Source organism: Plasmodium vivax, chromosome 8, assembly GCF_000002415.2.
Source record: "Plasmodium vivax chromosome 8, whole genome shotgun sequence".
Lineage (NCBI taxonomy): Eukaryota > Apicomplexa > Aconoidasida > Haemosporida > Plasmodiidae > Plasmodium > Plasmodium vivax.
The window spans coordinates 633,850-651,489 of NC_009913.1; the positions used below are offsets into that span (position 1 = coordinate 633,850).

A 17,640-nucleotide genomic window follows, 5' to 3' on the forward strand; every position below is an offset into this window, starting at 1 on the left:
AAAGGAGGAGCTTTTTCGCGCTCCCCTATGTTTTGTTCTGCTACTACACGGGGGTTACTTGGGGAACAAAAAAGTGAAAGAAAAGCGCTGCCATGTCGTGATCACTGCGCACTTCGCTTTTACGGCTGGCAGGGCGCCCCATCACGCGGTCTCCACGCAGTCTTCACGCTTATTAGACCCTTTTAATCTTAAAAAGTGCCAACTTGCTAGCCGTTCCCCTTTCTGCGATTGGGGACGTACAAAACCAGCTGCACTGTTTCGCGTGAAGGTGTGCGTCTACAGATTCGGTTAGGCTGCTCCCTTGAATTAATCTAAGGGGCACGCCGTCCAAAGGAGATACCTGCCGCATGTACGTAGGTCGCATGCCCATAAACCTTCAGCGCTTTCTGCGCCTCGTCCTGTTAGCCAATATCCAATGTGCAACCTGCGCAAGGGGCAGGAATTATACCCGCAAAAGGGATGCAATACGGACGGCAAAGCAGACTAATTTCTGTGGCTAAGATTTTTCCTTTCCCCCGGACGTCCGTAGCACTGGCACAGGTGCAGTTGTGGGAACATACAAAAGCCACACGTTCGCTTCTGCTTACGCTTACGTTCCGATTGCGCTTCTTTTCTTTTCAAGGACAAAGCGGAAGAATCATTCAAAATGAAAGGGCGTATGCAGAGAATATCAGTTTGCGCCTTTGCGAGAAAAGGGTTAGCTACAAAAGGGTCATTTGGGGGACTCCTTTTTCGCAAAGGTAGGAAACAAAAAAGGTTGAAACAGGGGGTGAGGGACACTAAAAAAAAGAAAAGTAGCGGGGAAGGCACGCGTGCACTCCTGCGTAGAGGTGTGCAGGTGTGAAGAAGTGAAGAAGTACTCATGTGAAGACCCACACACGCGCCCACTTCCACACCCGCTCGCGCGCAGACGTGCTAGACGTTATTCTGGACGAACACCCTTAGGGCGTTCCTGTTTGCGCTGGTGTACAAGCCCACCTCCGTGACGATATAGCTGATGTGCTTCAGCGGAGTGACGTCATTGCATATGTTGGCAACGTAAAAAGACTTGTCCGTGGTGGAATTAATTTTGCTGATGTGCGACTGGACGGAGCTGAAAAGGTTCGTCTCGTTATGAGTATCTGTGCAGACATTCTTTATGTTCATATTTCCAATGGAGGTACAAATAGAATCACAAATGCTGTTGCAGCATATTTTTTCTTCGTCACTTTCGCAGGATTCAATGTGCGCGCTCAAGTTATTCGAAGGGGCACCAACGTGGCTGTTAAAACTGGGGGGGTAACTACTTTTGTCATTTTTAAGGTTAAAAAAAACTCTATTCTTTTTAACAGCATTTTTACCGTCACTGGGGACGTTTCCACAATTCTGCTTACCACTTATAAGGGAGTTACTTTTTTCATTTTTATTTTCGTTGGATGTTCTTCCGGGCGGTTTCAGTATCCCCTTGGTGGATCCTACCTTGCTTGTACTTCTCGTTGTAAGTACACTTGCGGTGGTAACTATTTTGACTTCTTTCCCGGGCCCCCTTCCGGCAACTTGGCTCTTCCAACTGGTACTTGCTTCTTCCCCCTCGTGGGGGCATTCCTGCTTCGTCTGAATGGGAGTTTCTCTACTCGGCTCGTCGTGCTTGGGGAACAATGTGGAGGCGTCCCCTCCGCTGCGTGTAGCGTCTACACATTTGAGAAATGCATTGCAGCTACTCGGGGAGGAATCGCTCTTCGTTTTGGGGACTTCTGGATGGCTGCCCCCGGGGTGATCCTCCGATTCACTTGGTTGACAATTTGTTTTAAAATCCCCTTTGAGAAGAATCCCGTTTGGGCTGCCATGAATGGAGGGAGGTGGCGCTACTTCTGATGGGTAGAACTTTTCCTGCCCGCGGTTTGATCGCCTACTCGGGGGGGAAAAAGCACCTGGCCGTTTTTTCCTTGCTTCTACGGCGAAATACTTGATAATGGGCTTGCTGGGCGGCCCGCCTCCTGTGCCAGTTTTGCGATTATTAAAAAGGACGGCGTTGGAGCTTATGTCAGCGTAGGAATTTATGAAGGTGTTTAACTTCCGGTTAAAGATGACCCCATGGTCCAGGCACTTGTTCCTTTTGGGGGCGCTTCTCTGGGCGGCCGCATGCTGCGGTGGATGCGATTGATGCTGCGCCTGATGCTGCCCCTGCTGCTTCTGCCGATGCCGGTAGTGGTCGTAGTGGCTGTGGTGTCTGTGGTGCGGGTGGTGGTGCATGTATATGTAATCGTAAATGTCCAAATTGTTGTTAATATTATTTATGCTAAAGCTGTCAATGATAATCTTGTTGCTAATTTTGTAGGTCTCACAAGCGATATACACCAGCACATTGCTAAGGTGAGCCATCATGCATATGATGCTGGTACCCACGTAGGCATAAACGCTGTTATGTATAATGGCATCGATCCCTAGAAGCACTTTGGTGCAATTCTTTATATTATAAAAAAGGGCCCCAATTAATGTGTACGTAACTGGGATCCCAAGTTTGGTATACAATTTAATATCATTCGAATTTTTATAAGGTTCCGAGTCGACCAAAATTATTTCAAACTGTTTTCCACTTCTCTTCGCCTTTACTATAGACAAATATACATCATAGTCAAAGGTGTAGATTAGCAAAATGTCATTCTGAGAAATGATGTGCTCCGCCACGTAGTTAGAAATGTGAATCGATGGAATAACAATTTTGGTTCTTATATAATTATTAATATTGTTGGTAATTATCACCTTGGTCTGCTCTAGAATATTCTTTCCTATATGCTCCGCAATCATATTTTTAAACCATCTGATTACTTCCCCCATGCTGATGCTATGTTTTTTGCACATTATTATGTAATTTATCTCCTTGTCTATTACAATTTTCATATGCCTATTAATGGGCTCATAGGGAGGGAGGGAGTAGTCCTTAATAAAGGACTTCAATGCTGTTAGCAAATCCACATTTCTATCATTGTGGCTGTTGTTAAAATATTTGTTAAAAAAAATTCCAGTCCTTAACACATTGGGGTGTATTTCATTTTGGTTTAAGTCAAGTAAAATTCTGTCAAATATATTTATTTTTTGGAACACATCGAAATTGTAGAGATCTTCAAACTGCTCCTTATCATGTGAGAGGAAGTAGTAGTGCTGCACATTCGTCAGGTTTAACTTTGCACTTATGAAATTCTGGATCGGTCCGCTGATTGGCGAAACTTCCTTATCAGTAACGGAGACGTTTTTCCTCACCGCCGTTGCGCTTGGTTTGGTCCTGTTATTCGGGGCATTCGCCTTTGCTCCATCCACTTGCTGAGTGGGTCTGTTCTCTGGGTGGGGGCATTCCCTTGCGCTTCTTTCCCCAACAGGGGTATTTACCCCCTCAGTTGTTACTCTACGTGTGGCCTCAATTCCACTCTCACTTCCCCCCTCCGCCACCTTCCTTTTCGCTGCATCCACCGGTAACACCCCTCTGTTCGGTTCTGCCTCTGAACTTTCCTTCTCCCCCGATTGGCGGCTCCCTTCCGATTTACCGCCACTCACGCTGCTCTTCAGTTTGCCAGACTCAATCAAGTTTATTTTGCGCAAGTTGTAGTAGATGTCGTAGGGGAAGGTCACCGTGGCGGTGGTGGATGCGGTGGAGGAAGCGATTGACGAAGCGGTAGTGGACGCCGTAGTGGATGCCGTGGTGGACGCGGTGGTGGACGCGGTGGAGGACAAACTGGCGCACGCGGTGAGGGAACCCCTGGCAGACGCAGACGCGCTGTCCTCCCCGTCGCAACCATCATAGTAAGCACCTCCCCCCTGCAATACGGACGCGCTCCTTTCATGCAGCGGCTTGCAAATCAAGCAGCGGTGCTTCGAAAAGTAGTGGCATTTGTAGATATTATTAATTATACACAGAATGGAGTAAAACACGGTGTTCTTCTCATTATACGGCTTGATAAAACTTTTGAACAGGGTATGTAAAAACGTTTTCTTCGTCGAGCTTTTACTCCTCGTTGAAACTCGGATGAATTTCTCATTTCTTAAAAAGTTCTTCTTTATTTTTTCTCTGCTCACTTTTGCATTCGCTCTTGTTTTTTTTCTCTTGTGAAACGTTACGTACGGTTTATCTTCCATTTTGTACCCATGGGGGGTTGTGCGGGCCGTTTAAAGGGATAAACACGGGTTAACGGGAAAATGGCGACAAGTGCGTCAGAAGTGTTAGAAGGTTTAGAAGTGTTATAAGCGTCAGAAGCGTCAGAACGCCGGAAGTATTAGAAGCGGTAGGAGCCTCAGATGGGTCAGCTTTGTGGATACAAGTACACTTATGCTCGCGGGCGGAGGCGCGCAAAGGAACCCCCGCCCACCCGCAACTGTGCTGGCCTGCACGAGATTGTCACATGTGAGAAGGGCGAAACGCGCGCATCAGCGCGTGCATCGTGATGGCGAGCTAGCAGCCACACGAACGAACGAACATGCGCATAACAAGCAAAAATATGCAGCACCACAGAGGGGTTATTATATGCCCTGTGTAATTATATATGAACATTTGCAGATAAACGCATGGCGGGTCAAAGGGCCTACATCTCTAGGGGCCTCTCTCCTTAGCGATGCTTCCACGTGTACCCTTTTACATGTACAAGCACGCTGGCGCGCAGTCATACGTGCAGTCGTGCGTACACGCGTGATACAATATGCGTGGCGCAAAAAGGGTTAAACGCTCACAGGAAAACATTTTCGCAAATGACGTAGGCAAAGGTAAAACAAAGTTACACCAGCTGGTGAAAGTATCTTCAGTCGGCTTAGCAGTGCTCGGAAGGAGAAAAAAAAAAAAAAAAAAAAAAGAGGAATAGTAAGAGGAATAATAAGCGGAATAATAAGAGGAACAATAAGAGGAAGAGGAGTAAGAAGAGGAAGAACTGCCACATGTACCATATAACAAAAAAAATGTTGCTTCAATTCAGTTACAAATGTGTGCTACATGGAGTACATTAAATTTTTTAAAAACGCTCACGTAAACGCAGTTATAACTGCGAACGAGATGGTAAAAAAAAAAAAAAAAACATTCTCTACGTTTTGTTTTAAAACGCCTGCTTGTGGACGATTTATATGTCGTACAATTTCGCAATTACATGTTTTGTAGGACCCTCTACCTTCATGCATTTATGGGAAAAATGCATAGTCACTTTTTGGGCTAAAATGTGAAAAAAAAAAAAATGCCATTGGTGGATTTATCTGTACTTTTTTTTGACCGTCCACATGCTGCAAAAGTGGCAACAATTTTTACATCGAGAGAAAAAAATGCCATTCCGGTTATTCCACTTAAAACATCGCTCACGGTTTTACTTCCGCAGTTTCACCTCCACAGCTTCACCTCCACAGCTGCACTTCCACAATTTACCCCCACACTTTGCTACTTTTCTTGCACTTGCGAAATATGTACATTTATGCAGAATGGCAAGCCATCGCGGCGGGGGGCAGTCTGGTGTGCGCTTTTCTCCTCTCCACGAAATTTACACGAAAGTGAAATTTTTGCCTGAAAAAAAATGCGGCAAAAAAGGGGTGGAGACTGCAGGACGGTCAATTTTGTTACGGGCGATCAGACCATGTAAAGATGAGATAGCAAAATGGGGAAAAAAAAAAAAAAAAAAAAAAAGGAGAACTTGTAACTATCTGTTTATATACCCAATTGTAACGACGAAACGGATGTTATTTTTCTCGTGAGAAAACCCGCGCAATGACAAAAAAGGGTCCATAAACAATTTACCAGGTGTAGAGAAATTTTAAAGATAGTGAAACCCCCCAAGTGGAAAAGTATGCTTTATGTGTGGCAGCAAAAAATGTAAAATGTTAGAGGGCCAACTTTGAAAAAAATACACATTCGTGAATTTGTAAATATGTGTAAATTTTGTTTAATCGCGAATTGCCTTCCGGAAAGGAAAAATAAAATAGCTTCTTTACCCCCGTCTGCGCTTCGCAATTTGCTTGTAAAGTGCAAAAGAGAAGTGCCCCCTTTTTTACGCATCACCGGTTTAAGCTTCAAACGGGGAGCATAGCACAGGTTCAGCTCGTCCCAAAGGATATATGTGGAACGCATAGCATAAATGTCGTGCACGTATGCAGGGCATATGTGTCACTCCCCCGTTCAATTCATTTGTGCTTTCGAATCCTTAAAGCGGCATTTTTTTTTTTCTTTTTTCACAAATGCTTCGCACAGTGTTGTACGCTCCGTTTGCGGAGCGGTTAAGATGGTGTGTATACATTTTTATGTGTATTTTTTTTTATTTATTTTTCCCCCCTTGGAAATAAACTTTGGAAAGTACAAATTCGCGTGGGGTGGAGGCCTCTCGCACGTCAGTTTTCTTTTTTGGCACTCTACAAAAGTTCGTTAGTTGTCAAATAATTGCAGTGAAGGTGGATAAACTGAGCAAAATGGTTTGGAAAAACAACACACCCTGTGTGTGAAAGGCGAGCCTGCAAACTTGCCATCGCCGAAATGTCACCTTCTTACGCTCTCGTACGCGCCAATGAACCAATCGATCGTTTCTTCCAAACCTGCAAAGGCGCATTGCGCATTATAAATGCGTTACATATGTTAAGGAAGGGGGCAGCTCATAACGCGCTCTTTCAGTTCGCTTGGATTACAAACTGAGCAGCGTTGCAGAGTTTTTACTTCATTTTTACGTTATTTTTTTTTTTTTTTTTCATCTTTATTTAACCCTTGTCCATGTCAGTAAACGCGAAAGAGTTATCCAGAATTCTCATTAACTTGTCGTTGCTCGATGTCTAAAAAAGAAAAAAAAAAAAAAAAAAAAATATTTTTTCACCGTGGAGATAAACGCGTGTGACTGAAAAACTCCCTTTTTTATGGAACATCCCATTCGTTGTTATGTTGAAACCTTCCGGTGAATTCCGTTATCCGCTGTTTCGTCGAACTAAGCAAAAGGGGGTTCAATTTTTGTTCATTTTAAGCAGTTTTCTTTTTCGATATATATATGTATATATATATATATATACTTTTTCTTTTTTTTTTTTTTTTTTTTTACGGACGAACCAATACTTCTTTGTCGAATTTTAGGAAACGTTTAATTTTCTCGGCCAACTCCTTAATGGTCAATTCTGCCGAAGTGACGAACGGGGCAACACTGTTGTGGGGAAATTTTACTCAAAAATACACATGCACATTTTTGAGCACATGTTACGTGCGTACCGTTTGAAGGCAAATTAGTGGAGAATATAACGCTGCAAATTTCATCCTTAACTATCGTGAAATGCTTGCAATAATACGTGTTGAGGATGTAGAGCAAAATGGTGGCTACGTCTCTGTTGTAAATGAATTGGCGGACAGCCGTCCCATCGCCCATGAGCCGCACGTCGGTGTTGTTCACTGAGGGGGGAGAAAAAAACACACATACGCACGTATGTATATATATATATATATATATATATATGTGTGTATGCACATGTAACCATTTTTATGTCCCGTTTCGCAAGACAGAAGTGCCCCCCCCCTTCCCTTAAAAGCAGCAAAACTTTTGAACTACCTTTTGCCAAATAAATCTTATGAATAATAGAAGGCACTACGTGCGAAGAGGCTAAGTTAAAATTGTCGTATTTGCCATACACATTTGTGGGTATTATGCAGATCCACTGGTAGTTGTATTTTTCTCTGTAAAATCTGACCATCACTTCCAGAACTCTTTTCGACATGCTGTATCCTTCGTTGCTCAGGTGGCACCTTCCCTCATGTATGTCTTCTTCAGTTAAAGGTAAAGTGCACTTTTCTGGGAAGACGCAAGTGGACAGGGTGAATATTCCTCTCGTAATCTACAACATTGGAATGGAAAAAAGGAGAGTTATTTTTTGTCTTTTGCTCAGAAGACGAAGCTTCCACGCTGAGTTCGTTGTGCTGGTCTTTCACCAAGTCTTTATATTTTTTTCCTAGACTATACAGTAGTTTTTTGCACATATATTTTTTTCCCCATTTGAGACGGACTCTTTAAGCAAACGTGTGCCAAATTTGACATATTCGGGGGACCCCCCACTTGAGCATGTAGCGGTTCGCCCCATTCACGTGTGCATATATACATAGGTACGTACAATCGCACGAGCACACTTGCGTATGACTTCTATCCTTTTCCCCCCCGCCGTACCGAATACCTGTGGCAGAGTTTAACCACGTTTAGGTTAATCTCCAAGTTGTCCACCAGAAACTGCAGGTTGTTGTTTTTATTTGCGTACAGACCACCTACACATGCCGCAAAATGCACGATGTCTGTAATTTCGTTTTTTTCGAAAAATTGTTGCGCTTCATCAAAATTTTTTAAATCACACATTTTTGAACTTAGAAAAATATATTTCTTAATTACGTTGTTATCCCCAGAGTTTACAATTATCTCATTTTCATTTTCTACAAAATGAGGGGTTTCCTTTTTTATTACTTCCCGTAAACTATTTCCTAGCAACCCGGTGCCCCCAGTTACCAGGCAAACCCTTACCATCGTGTGATAAGAAAAAAAACGGAGAACAAATCAAAGGGGCATACACTTTATTACGCGTCACTCCTTGGAATGATCAGAAGTACATCCCAAAAAGTTGCATACCAGTTGGCGCGAACGAATATGGCCTTATAGGAATGGTAAAAGTGGGTATACCCCGTATAACATATTGTGGCAGAGGGAAACACTGGTTTTGTGTCAAACCGGTCAGTTCTTTTTAATTGTGTATTGCGTAACCTCACTGTGCGAAATTATTATGGCTTTTTTTTTTTTTTTTTTAATTTCTGCTTGGAAAAAATTGCACGCTAAATTTCGTGCAAATTTTCATGCCAAATTTCCTGCCAATTTCCCGCTTGCGGGTTAGGGCAGGCGAAGTTGGGCAGACCCATTTTACCCCTTTGCTAGACGTTAAAAAGTGGGTGTGGAAAACGGAAAAAGGAAAAACATGGAATGGGAAAGAAAACTGAATGGCGTAAAAACGGTAATAAATCCATGGGGGGAAGAGCAAAAAAAAATATATTGGACATACTTTTCCCCTTTTGCGCACACAAAATGGTGTGTAAATAAATGCATATACATCGTGTTACCTCTTGGTTGACCCAAAAGTGAACAATTCGTCACACCCCCTTGAAGGGGAAAACTGTAGTTTGTTGCTGTGATGGGGGAAGTCCTAACTGGAAAGAGGCAGTCCATGTGTATTCCTTTTAAAATGTTAAAATGGGGAGACAAAAAAAAAAAAAAAAAAAACGCAGCCTGCAAAACAAAGCCAGCACTGCTTAAAAACTGCATTGTACTGTTGACAGCCGTTGGAGGTGGACTAGCACCTGAACGATCTTTCATGGTGAAGTGGTGGTTGCCCCTGTTTGCTGCAAATGTAAGGCAACAGTTACGAGCATTGTGTACATTTACGCGAGTGTAGAAACAAAACAGTGTTGACACAGTTCGGATTAATTTCTTTTTAATTTTTTTTTAATTTTCTCTTGATCAAAAAAAAAAAAAAAAAAAAAAAAAGCTAGCAAACTTCATTTGGGGCGTTCCACCCCAGGAGGAGGATCCCCATCACAACAGAAAGAAAATTGCGCCAAAAGTACACCTTAATTTACTTCCAATTTGATAAACTTGGAACAGTTAAAATGGCCTCTTTTTTTTGGCTACTCATGCGCCATCTCATTTAGCATGGTATGCTTTCCCCAAATATTAACTTTTTAAAAAAAAAAAAAGTATACTCGCCGGAATGGCTGATCGTTTTTTTGTGCCAACGGCTACGTGTTCGCCACTCTGAAAAAGTAACTTTTTTTCACTTCACGTTTAATGTGTAAAAAAAAAAAAAAGTTGAAACGAACCTGAACGGTTTAGCAGACCCTTCTTCAAATTAACAAAAAAAGCACCAATTTTGACAAGCAGAACGGTAAAGGAAACAGAAACCGAAAAGGGAAATACGCTGCCTGGCAGATTTACACATTTCGCATGAAAGGAAAGGAAATAAAGTGGGAGCGATTAGTGCGAGCGATTAGTGTGAGTAATTAGCGCGCCCAATAGCGTATTCAATTTAGCTCTTTGCGCGCCTGGTGTTCGCAAATTGCGCTTCATCTCGGGTGTAATAGATTGATACATGCGGGTTATTTCATTTTGTTTCACTGTTCATCTGTTCACCTGCTCACCTGTTCGCCTGGTTCATTTTGCTAATTTTTTTTCCGTCCAACTTGCCGGTTCGCCCAACCAAAGCGAGGCGAACAAATGCCCTTTTGCGGAGTTCACTCCCTCCCCCCTGGTTAGCAAGTGATCTCACACACCTGCCTTTCAAGCGCGGCACGATGCCAAAAAGGCACACAAATGAACGCAGATCAAATGGTGGCCCAAGTGACAGATCAAATTGCAGATCAAATCTCAGATCAACACACGGGAAAAAAAAAAAAAAAAAAAAAAAAAATTCTTATCTCGGATCAGCACACTGTATTTTATTATTTTATTATTATTTTTTTTTTTTTCTCCAATTTCCCGCTAATAAAAATCTAAAAGGAATGCCTTCTCCGTAGTCTAATGTGAAAAGGTGAGTATTTTTAAGGTGAACATTTTTAAGGTGGATTTTTTCCAGGCGAATTTTTCCCAGGCGAATTTTTCCCAGGCGAACTTTCTTTTGGGTGGATACGCGCAGTTTCGCAAACGTTCGTTCCAATAAAATGGAATCGAAGGTGAAAGGAGGGAAACGCACGTGAGAAGTGTTCTAAGTGAAATGCTGAAAAGCGAAAGGCTGATCGGCGAAATACAGCAGAATAAAGCAAACGCAGCTCAGCTAGCCTGTTCTCCGAAAGTACGAACCCATAATGGGCACAAAAAGGAGCAAAAATAGCTGCAAATAAGTTAATAGTATTTACTTCTTCACCCCCTTTTGCGCCCTCGTTGCGCCTTTTCACCTGCACATTTCACCTGCACATTTCACCTGTACATTTCACCTGCACATTGCACACTTTCGTTTCCAAACCAATAGTGACGATGCCACGAATAACTCCCCTTTTTTTGCTCTCCATTTTACTCTCTTTTTTCCTTTTCTCCGGGCAAAATGCATTAACAAACGATGACGACACAAACAAAAGGGCTACCTTGCTAGCCCTCCTAAAAAACACCTTCATCGATAATACGGAAAATAAAAAACCAGATGATATAAACACAGCATTGGAAAACATAAACAATATGACCTTACACCCCACAGATACAGACAAATTTAACAAATTTTTGGATCATTTTTTAAAATTTTTTCACATTTACGTATCTTTCAGTGATAAGGACAAAAGGGTGTTACACCTCTCTGGGGTTTTAAATGAGGTGTACGTGGACGTAGAGTCCCTCAGCGAGGAAAACCTCCAGAAACATTTTGACAGTGTTCACGAGAAGGGACTCAATTTGATTAATTTAATCGTACATAGTAATTTGGTGCACCCCAAATATGATGAAACGGCGGTGCAGGGGATGGAGGGGGAGGAGCCTGAACAGACGGATGGCCCCACGGAAGGGCCGGGGTCCCACGGGAAGGTAGACCCCCCACAAGAGGGCGACCCTCAGGAGGAGGAAGGCCCCTCACAAGAGGGCCACCCTCAGGAGAAGGTAGACCCCACACAAGAGAACCACCCTCACGAGAAGGTAGACCCTCCACAAGAGGGCGACCCCGCACAAGAGAGCCACCCTCACCAGAAGGACGGCCCCGCCCAGCAGGACCACAGCCAGGAATACGCGGTGACGCCTGAATATGCTGATCACTACCACTACGGTGGCCATGAGGAAGACCCGGAGGATATGGATTACGAAAATGGCGAAGAATACGATGCGCAGGGGGATCCGGACGACCACGATGAGCACTACGAATTCGACGAGCATGATGAGCATGGCGAGCATGGCGATTACGACCATGATGAGCATGGCGAACATGACGAGCCCTACCATGAGGAAGACAAGAAGAAAATAAAATACGTGGGGAAAAAGCTGAAAAACTTGCTAGCCATGAAAAACATCAAACTGAATAACAACTCCACTGGAGAATTTAAAGTAAATTTCTACACGAACTACGTGAATTACATCAACACCCCATACGGTGCACCTCTATTGCCCTTTCATAAGGACAGCTACGAATACGCCGAGGTATATTCAGGTGATAAGCTGCACCCAAAGAAGCACGGCGATGAGCAAATGTACTATGTCGGGGAGAAGGAGCTGATACCAGTACATGGAAAAGGGGACATGCAGAAGGAGGGCCCATACGATGTGTATAAGGGAGCAATGAAGGGGATTTACGAAAATATTAAAAAGAAGGCAGCCAAAAAGGGAGGTAAAAACGGATGGTGGGGGAAGAAAAAGGCGGGAAAATATCAAATAAAGGAAGACAGCAATGGGGACGACGACGATGATGAAGATGGTGATGGCGATGGTGACGATGATGACGATGATGACAATGGCGACGATGACGATGATGAAGACCCAGACGAAGACGACCAGCTGCAGAATGAGCCTCTTCACAAAGGGCATGGGCCAAACAAGAAGCCTAAATATGGCCATAAGAAAAAAAAAATTCATGGGGAGAACGTGGACGATGAGGAAACGACTGACAAGGCACCATCGGAAAAGGGAAAAAAAGGCATCGATTTTGCTTATACGTATTACAACCCGTATTACATGTTCAAGCTGGGCAGCAACATGCCAACCGGGAAGAAGGCGCAGCCGAGTGGGAAGGGTGCGCCAGCGAAGGGCGGGCTCCTGAAAGGGGGAAAAGGCCATGATGAGGAGGAGGAAGAAGTGGCAGACGAAGAAGAGGAAGAAGAGGAAGAAGCAGAAGTGGCAGACGCGGAAGACGTGGCAGACGAGGAAGACGCAGAAGAAGTGGCAGACGAAGACGCGGATGTGACAGACGGAGACGACGCGGAGAAGCAACACGCAAAGAAAAGCGCCGCGAACCTCTTCGTAAATACGCTCCTGGAACTGGCGGGCTACCTAGAGCCGAGCGAAAGCAAAAAGAGCGAACTGAAGGAAGACAAAAATAGCCTTGGGCAAGCGAACAAAAGCAGACCCATATACAAAAAAAAAGAAATGAAAAGCAGAAAAATGAAAACAAAGAAAGACATCGTAGACGAAAAGACAACAGAAAAAATCAAAGACACCATGTACGTTAAAGTGGGTCAAAATGGAACAAATGGATTTTTAAATTTCTTCGATTTTAGAGAATATGCAGTAAAAGAAAATTTCAAAGATCTCCTAAAAGTGATGGAAACCTTAAAGGTGTTTAATATAACCGAAACGATTATTTTCATTCAGAAGTTTACAGAGTCTGTATGTGCCTCATACTGCATGGGGATAACAGATGTGCTGGAGCTAGTAAATAATGATATGCTGTTGTACGAGAAGATGTCTTTCCACTTCCGTAAGAATGGCATGACCGTCACGACTAATTCAAATTACGAATTTAATGGCATAAATTTTGAAAGCTTGCTAGCTTTGCTAAATATAAATAAAGAAACCATACCACTCACTTGCCCTTGTAAATCCTACACCAATAATATTATCAGCTACTGTAAGCAGTATAAGTCTAATTTGAAGGGGTACTTTACCCAGTCGAAGAATTCGGAATATTTGGAAAAATTCACCCCCTATTATCTCCTGGAGCAGTTAATTCTTTTGGAGGATAAGCTAAATTATATTAAAAAGAATGGGAAAATATCCTCAGATACGTCTGTGAAAATTTTGGAGAGTAAGGACCTTCACACGACGGCCTACTACCACAACAACAGGTACTTCCCCCCCTTGAAGGCCTCCAGCGCGTCGTCCACTGCGCCTGTAAGTGCAGTTGGTGGGAAGAGCGGACTTAACCGCGTTGGCGGATTTGGAGGAAACGGAGTTGACGGAAATGGCGTAAGCAGTCATGGAAGCAACCACGGAGGGGGGGAGCTTGCGGACGAGCTCAAGTACCCCGACGTAGACACGCTGAACATCTACTACAACGCCTCCCCAGTGAACCTGAAGAGCATCCACGATGTTAAGAATGTGCTGATTGACGAAGTGAAGTCAAAAATATTTTACATAAATTCGTACCGAATAGGAAACCAGTTTTTCCCCACGTACAGCAACCTAGGCAAAGACGACCACGATTTGGAAATTCTGGAGAGCGCTAATTCTTCCAAGCTGAAAGTGGAGGGCAGGACGAGCAAGCGAAGCCCCAAGTTGGGCCACTTCGTGGTGCCCAAGCTGGAGTCTGTGGAGAAGCACTCCACGGGGGGAAGCGGTGGAAGCGATGGAAGCGATGAAGATAGCGATGAAACCACAGATGCGGGAAGCGACGGAGGAAGCGATGGAGGAAGCGTGGGCGGGGGAGCCCTCGCGAAGCACAAAATCATGGGGAACAGCGACTGGATTCCGTTGAAAAGCCCGCCCAACCACGAAGACTTTTACAACGCGAAAAAGCGCCACACGAACCTGCTGGACCACGAGGGGAAGCAACTGTGCGAAAAGAAAATGGACGATAGCGACTGCGTGAGTTTGAAGTGCGCCTTTTTGGAGAAGGACGCGCGCGCGAAGGAGTCCGGCGAGTGTGACAAGGAAGTGGTCGACAAGCACACGGGTGATAAGGAAGCGAGCGACAAGCAAACTGGTGAGGGAGGCGAAACCGATGGGGCAGACCAAGCGGAAAGCCAAAACAACGTAAACGAGAGCGAAGAACATTCTGCGGAGTCCCTCAAGCTGCAGAGCAAAATGGGAGAACCCCTCTCGTGCAAGAAGAAAAAAGCGATAAGCGCCAAGTACTTAATTTATTTTTTTAAAAACGTACATGTGTGGAAAACAGGGGAGTACTGCCAAAATGTTAATTACATAGATAACTGGTTGAAGAAAATTAATTACAACGAAGAAATCATATTCCAGGAACAGCTAGACGAAGACAGCGTGGTGCTCTACTTCTCCTCCAATTTGAAGGACAAATATAAGCTGGACATGGAGTACTTCATATTTTTATTGCAAAAAATTTCACTAATAATGTACGTGGAAGATCTCTGTGGAATTTTCCAAATAGACGAAATGAAGCAAAATAAAAAAATTGACAAACACATAGAAAACCCAGCAAATATTCACAACTTTATGGAAAAACATATTTTATTTTCACATGAGCAATATTCGAAGAAGAATAAATATGCAAAGGAGCTATCTATAATTTCTACTTCCAATTTTTTTTCTTCCAAAAAGGATATTATTCTGAATAGCCAGCCATACAACAACATAGTATTTAACGAAAAGGAAATTTACGAATCGCTATACGTTTACATGGAAGATGTGCTAACAGAGCGAATGATAAATGAAACGTGGCTGACCCCCTACGGATTTATCCTATGCAAACCAACCTTAAGTGATGCAAATAATTACAAATTGAAGATTTCCCAAAATGAATTCATCACGAAATATTCCAGAAGCGCTATAGATAAATATATGTATTATGAGTACAGGAAAATTGGGAACAATATCGTGCAGCACCATTTGGACTTGAGTCCCAAATTAAGCGAGCATCTGGCTGAACTGAAGGAGTACCGCTTAATCATTTACAATGATAATCCGTCCATGACAAACATCATAATCACGACGACTGTTAACGTTTTGAATATTGCCTTTTTGCAGAGCTTGTTGGAGGTCATTTTGGACATCAGGGCTACTCAGCAGTTCTTTTCCTACAAGGGCAGGTTCATCCCCATAAACGCCTTCATCATTTTGGACGAGGGGGTCAACTACCTCTTCTTTAACTACGTCCCGAATGAAAACCACATCAACTACGCCGCGTGAAGGGGGGCGCCCAGCAGGCGGTAGCTTGGCAGGCGGTGGCTCTACATGATAGCCGCTTAGCAGGTGGCAGCTTAGCAGGCGGTCGCTTAACCAGATAGCCGCTTATCAGGCGGCCGCTTAACCAGATTGCCCCCGTCGAACATCACGGGCCACCTTTACGGACAAAGCACCACCACCCCCGCGAACAGCGCGAACCGCACGAAAGGCACGTTCGCATAAGCCCAATTGAAAAAGGCTCCTCGGATGCGACTGATACCCCCGAGCCGTTCACCACACAGTGCGCAGGTGCATTTGGTCGCTTTTTTAGCGGCGTGGACGCGTGCGTACCGACACAAATAATTAACACGTGATAAAGCATATGCCCCCTTTTTTTTTTTTACCGATTGCTCTAATACACACAAGCATGGGCGTACTCATTAGTACCTACACGTGCAGACGCGCAGCAGCATGCGCGCGAAGCAGCTTGTTGCAAGCAGATTTTCATTGCACTTTTCCCTTCAACAGCATTACGATTTATTGCTCAATTTTAAAGTGTTTCCCACCATCTCTCACTCCACTTTAACCATTGGCTCATTTACAACTTATTAAATAAAAAGAAAAATGGCAGCAATTTCGATGGGGGAGAATACCCAACGGGCGTGTGGAAAGTATGGGGCAACTGCTCTGCTCCGTCCCAACCACACAGTCGCGCTCTTGCGCCATTCGTTCGACTCAGAACAGGGCGTTTCACTAGGGCGCTGCTTAACCAGCTTAACAGAAGGGAGGCATTTCACGAGGGTCATTCTTGCAACATTCTGCGCTATGTAGATTTTTACCCGCCATATGATCCTTCGAATAGGTATAAATTACAACTGCGACGCGTCTACAAGGTGATTTTTTTTTCTTTTACTGAACGAAGCAGTGGCACTAGCCATTTTAACACACAACAAGTTGGTGAAGGGCTTCGATGGGGGGCGTTATCCTTTTTGCCTCACCCGTTAAGCTTCCCTCCCTCTATGCCGCATGTGTGCAATGTTGAAAAAGCGTTTTAAGTGGGAGCTCTCCCCCCACGAAAAAAAAAAAAAAAAAAGAAGTAAAAAGAACTAAAAAAGAAGTAAAAAAGAAGTAAAAAAGAAGTAAAGAACCCTCTGGTCATCCCCCTTTCCGCGGCAAAACTATGCTGACAATAAAAGAAGCCTTTTCGACCGTTCCAGCAGACCCCATTTTGCATCACCACATCGTGTCTATTACTAATTTGATTGCCTGCCCATTTTCGAAAAAAAAAAAAAAAGCGCATTAATTGGACCTGGGGAGAGGCATCTTATGCTGCGCGGAGATGTGCAAAGGTACCAATTCTTCCCTCGTTGGAGAAAATGCAAAAGGGAGACAACGCGAGGGAGCCAATTTAGTGGGAAGGGCTATGCCAGAAATGGGGCAAAGCAAAGGAAAAAATATTTTTAAAAAAAAAATTGTGAGAATAGCTGCAAATAATGCTCACCAATCGATGGCCTACACACCGCTATTGCTACAGTTTGGGGGAAGGGCATACACGCACGCTTCGTCCGTGTATGAAGGTTATGCAGTGAGGCCACGGAGGTGTCCCCCTGTCTGTGCGCGTGTAGAGGCGTACATGCAGATAGACACACCCACATGCGCATGCGCAAACTGTGGATCTCCCTTCGCCTCCCCCCCTCATGACATAACGTAAAACTTAGTAAAAACGTAGGAGGAGAAGGAGCGCGAGCCAAAAATGAAGCCCACGCGGGCACTCCAATCTTTGGTCCTCCTCCTTTGCTGCGCTATTTTTGGAAGAGACAAACGGGAGGATGGAGGCAGGAGCGTGTCCTTCATCCAGGTGGCGCACTCCTTTGCTAAAAAGAAAGTG

General features: G+C 44.0%; 3 protein-coding genes across 3 annotated transcripts, besides 9 other annotated features; 1 reads left to right on the forward strand and 2 right to left on the reverse strand.

The window, feature by feature from the left end:
• Positions 1-915: 915 nt before the first annotated feature.
• Positions 916-4,110, reverse strand: PVX_094910 (initiation factor 2 subunit family, putative; the record flags this gene model as incomplete). Its single annotated transcript, XM_001614400.1, has 1 exon — positions 916-4,110. One exon carries the CDS (start codon positions 4,108-4,110, stop codon positions 916-918), a length of 3,195 nt encoding a protein of 1,064 aa, XP_001614450.1.
• Positions 4,111-6,009: 1,899 nt separating this feature from the next.
• Positions 6,010-6,052: a microsatellite.
• Positions 6,053-6,377: 325 nt separating this feature from the next.
• Positions 6,378-6,417: a microsatellite.
• Positions 6,418-6,444: a microsatellite.
• A 243-nt stretch (positions 6,445-6,687) lies between these two features.
• On the reverse strand, positions 6,688-8,474 carry PVX_094915 (GDP-L-fucose synthetase, putative; the record flags this gene model as incomplete). Its single annotated transcript, XM_001614401.1, has 6 exons — positions 6,688-6,759; positions 6,873-6,908; positions 7,028-7,092; positions 7,184-7,360; positions 7,518-7,800; positions 8,127-8,474. The coding sequence occupies 6 exons, from the start codon at positions 8,472-8,474 to the stop codon at positions 6,688-6,690; spliced, it is 981 nt and encodes a 326-aa protein (XP_001614451.1).
• Positions 8,475-8,586: 112 nt separating this feature from the next.
• Positions 8,587-8,610: a microsatellite.
• Positions 8,611-9,587: 977 nt separating this feature from the next.
• Positions 9,588-9,663: a microsatellite.
• Positions 9,664-10,964: 1,301 nt separating this feature from the next.
• On the forward strand, positions 10,965-15,776 carry PVX_094920 (hypothetical protein, conserved; the record flags this gene model as incomplete). The annotated part of the gene is made up of 1 exon (XM_001614402.1): positions 10,965-15,776. One exon carries the CDS (start codon positions 10,965-10,967, stop codon positions 15,774-15,776), a length of 4,812 nt encoding a protein of 1,603 aa, XP_001614452.1.
• Positions 13,452-13,497: a microsatellite.
• Positions 14,876-14,972: a microsatellite.
• Positions 15,777-16,063: 287 nt separating the features above from the next.
• Positions 16,064-16,085: a microsatellite.
• Positions 16,086-16,874: 789 nt separating this feature from the next.
• Positions 16,875-16,897: a microsatellite.
• The last annotated feature ends 743 nt before the right edge of the window (positions 16,898-17,640 follow it).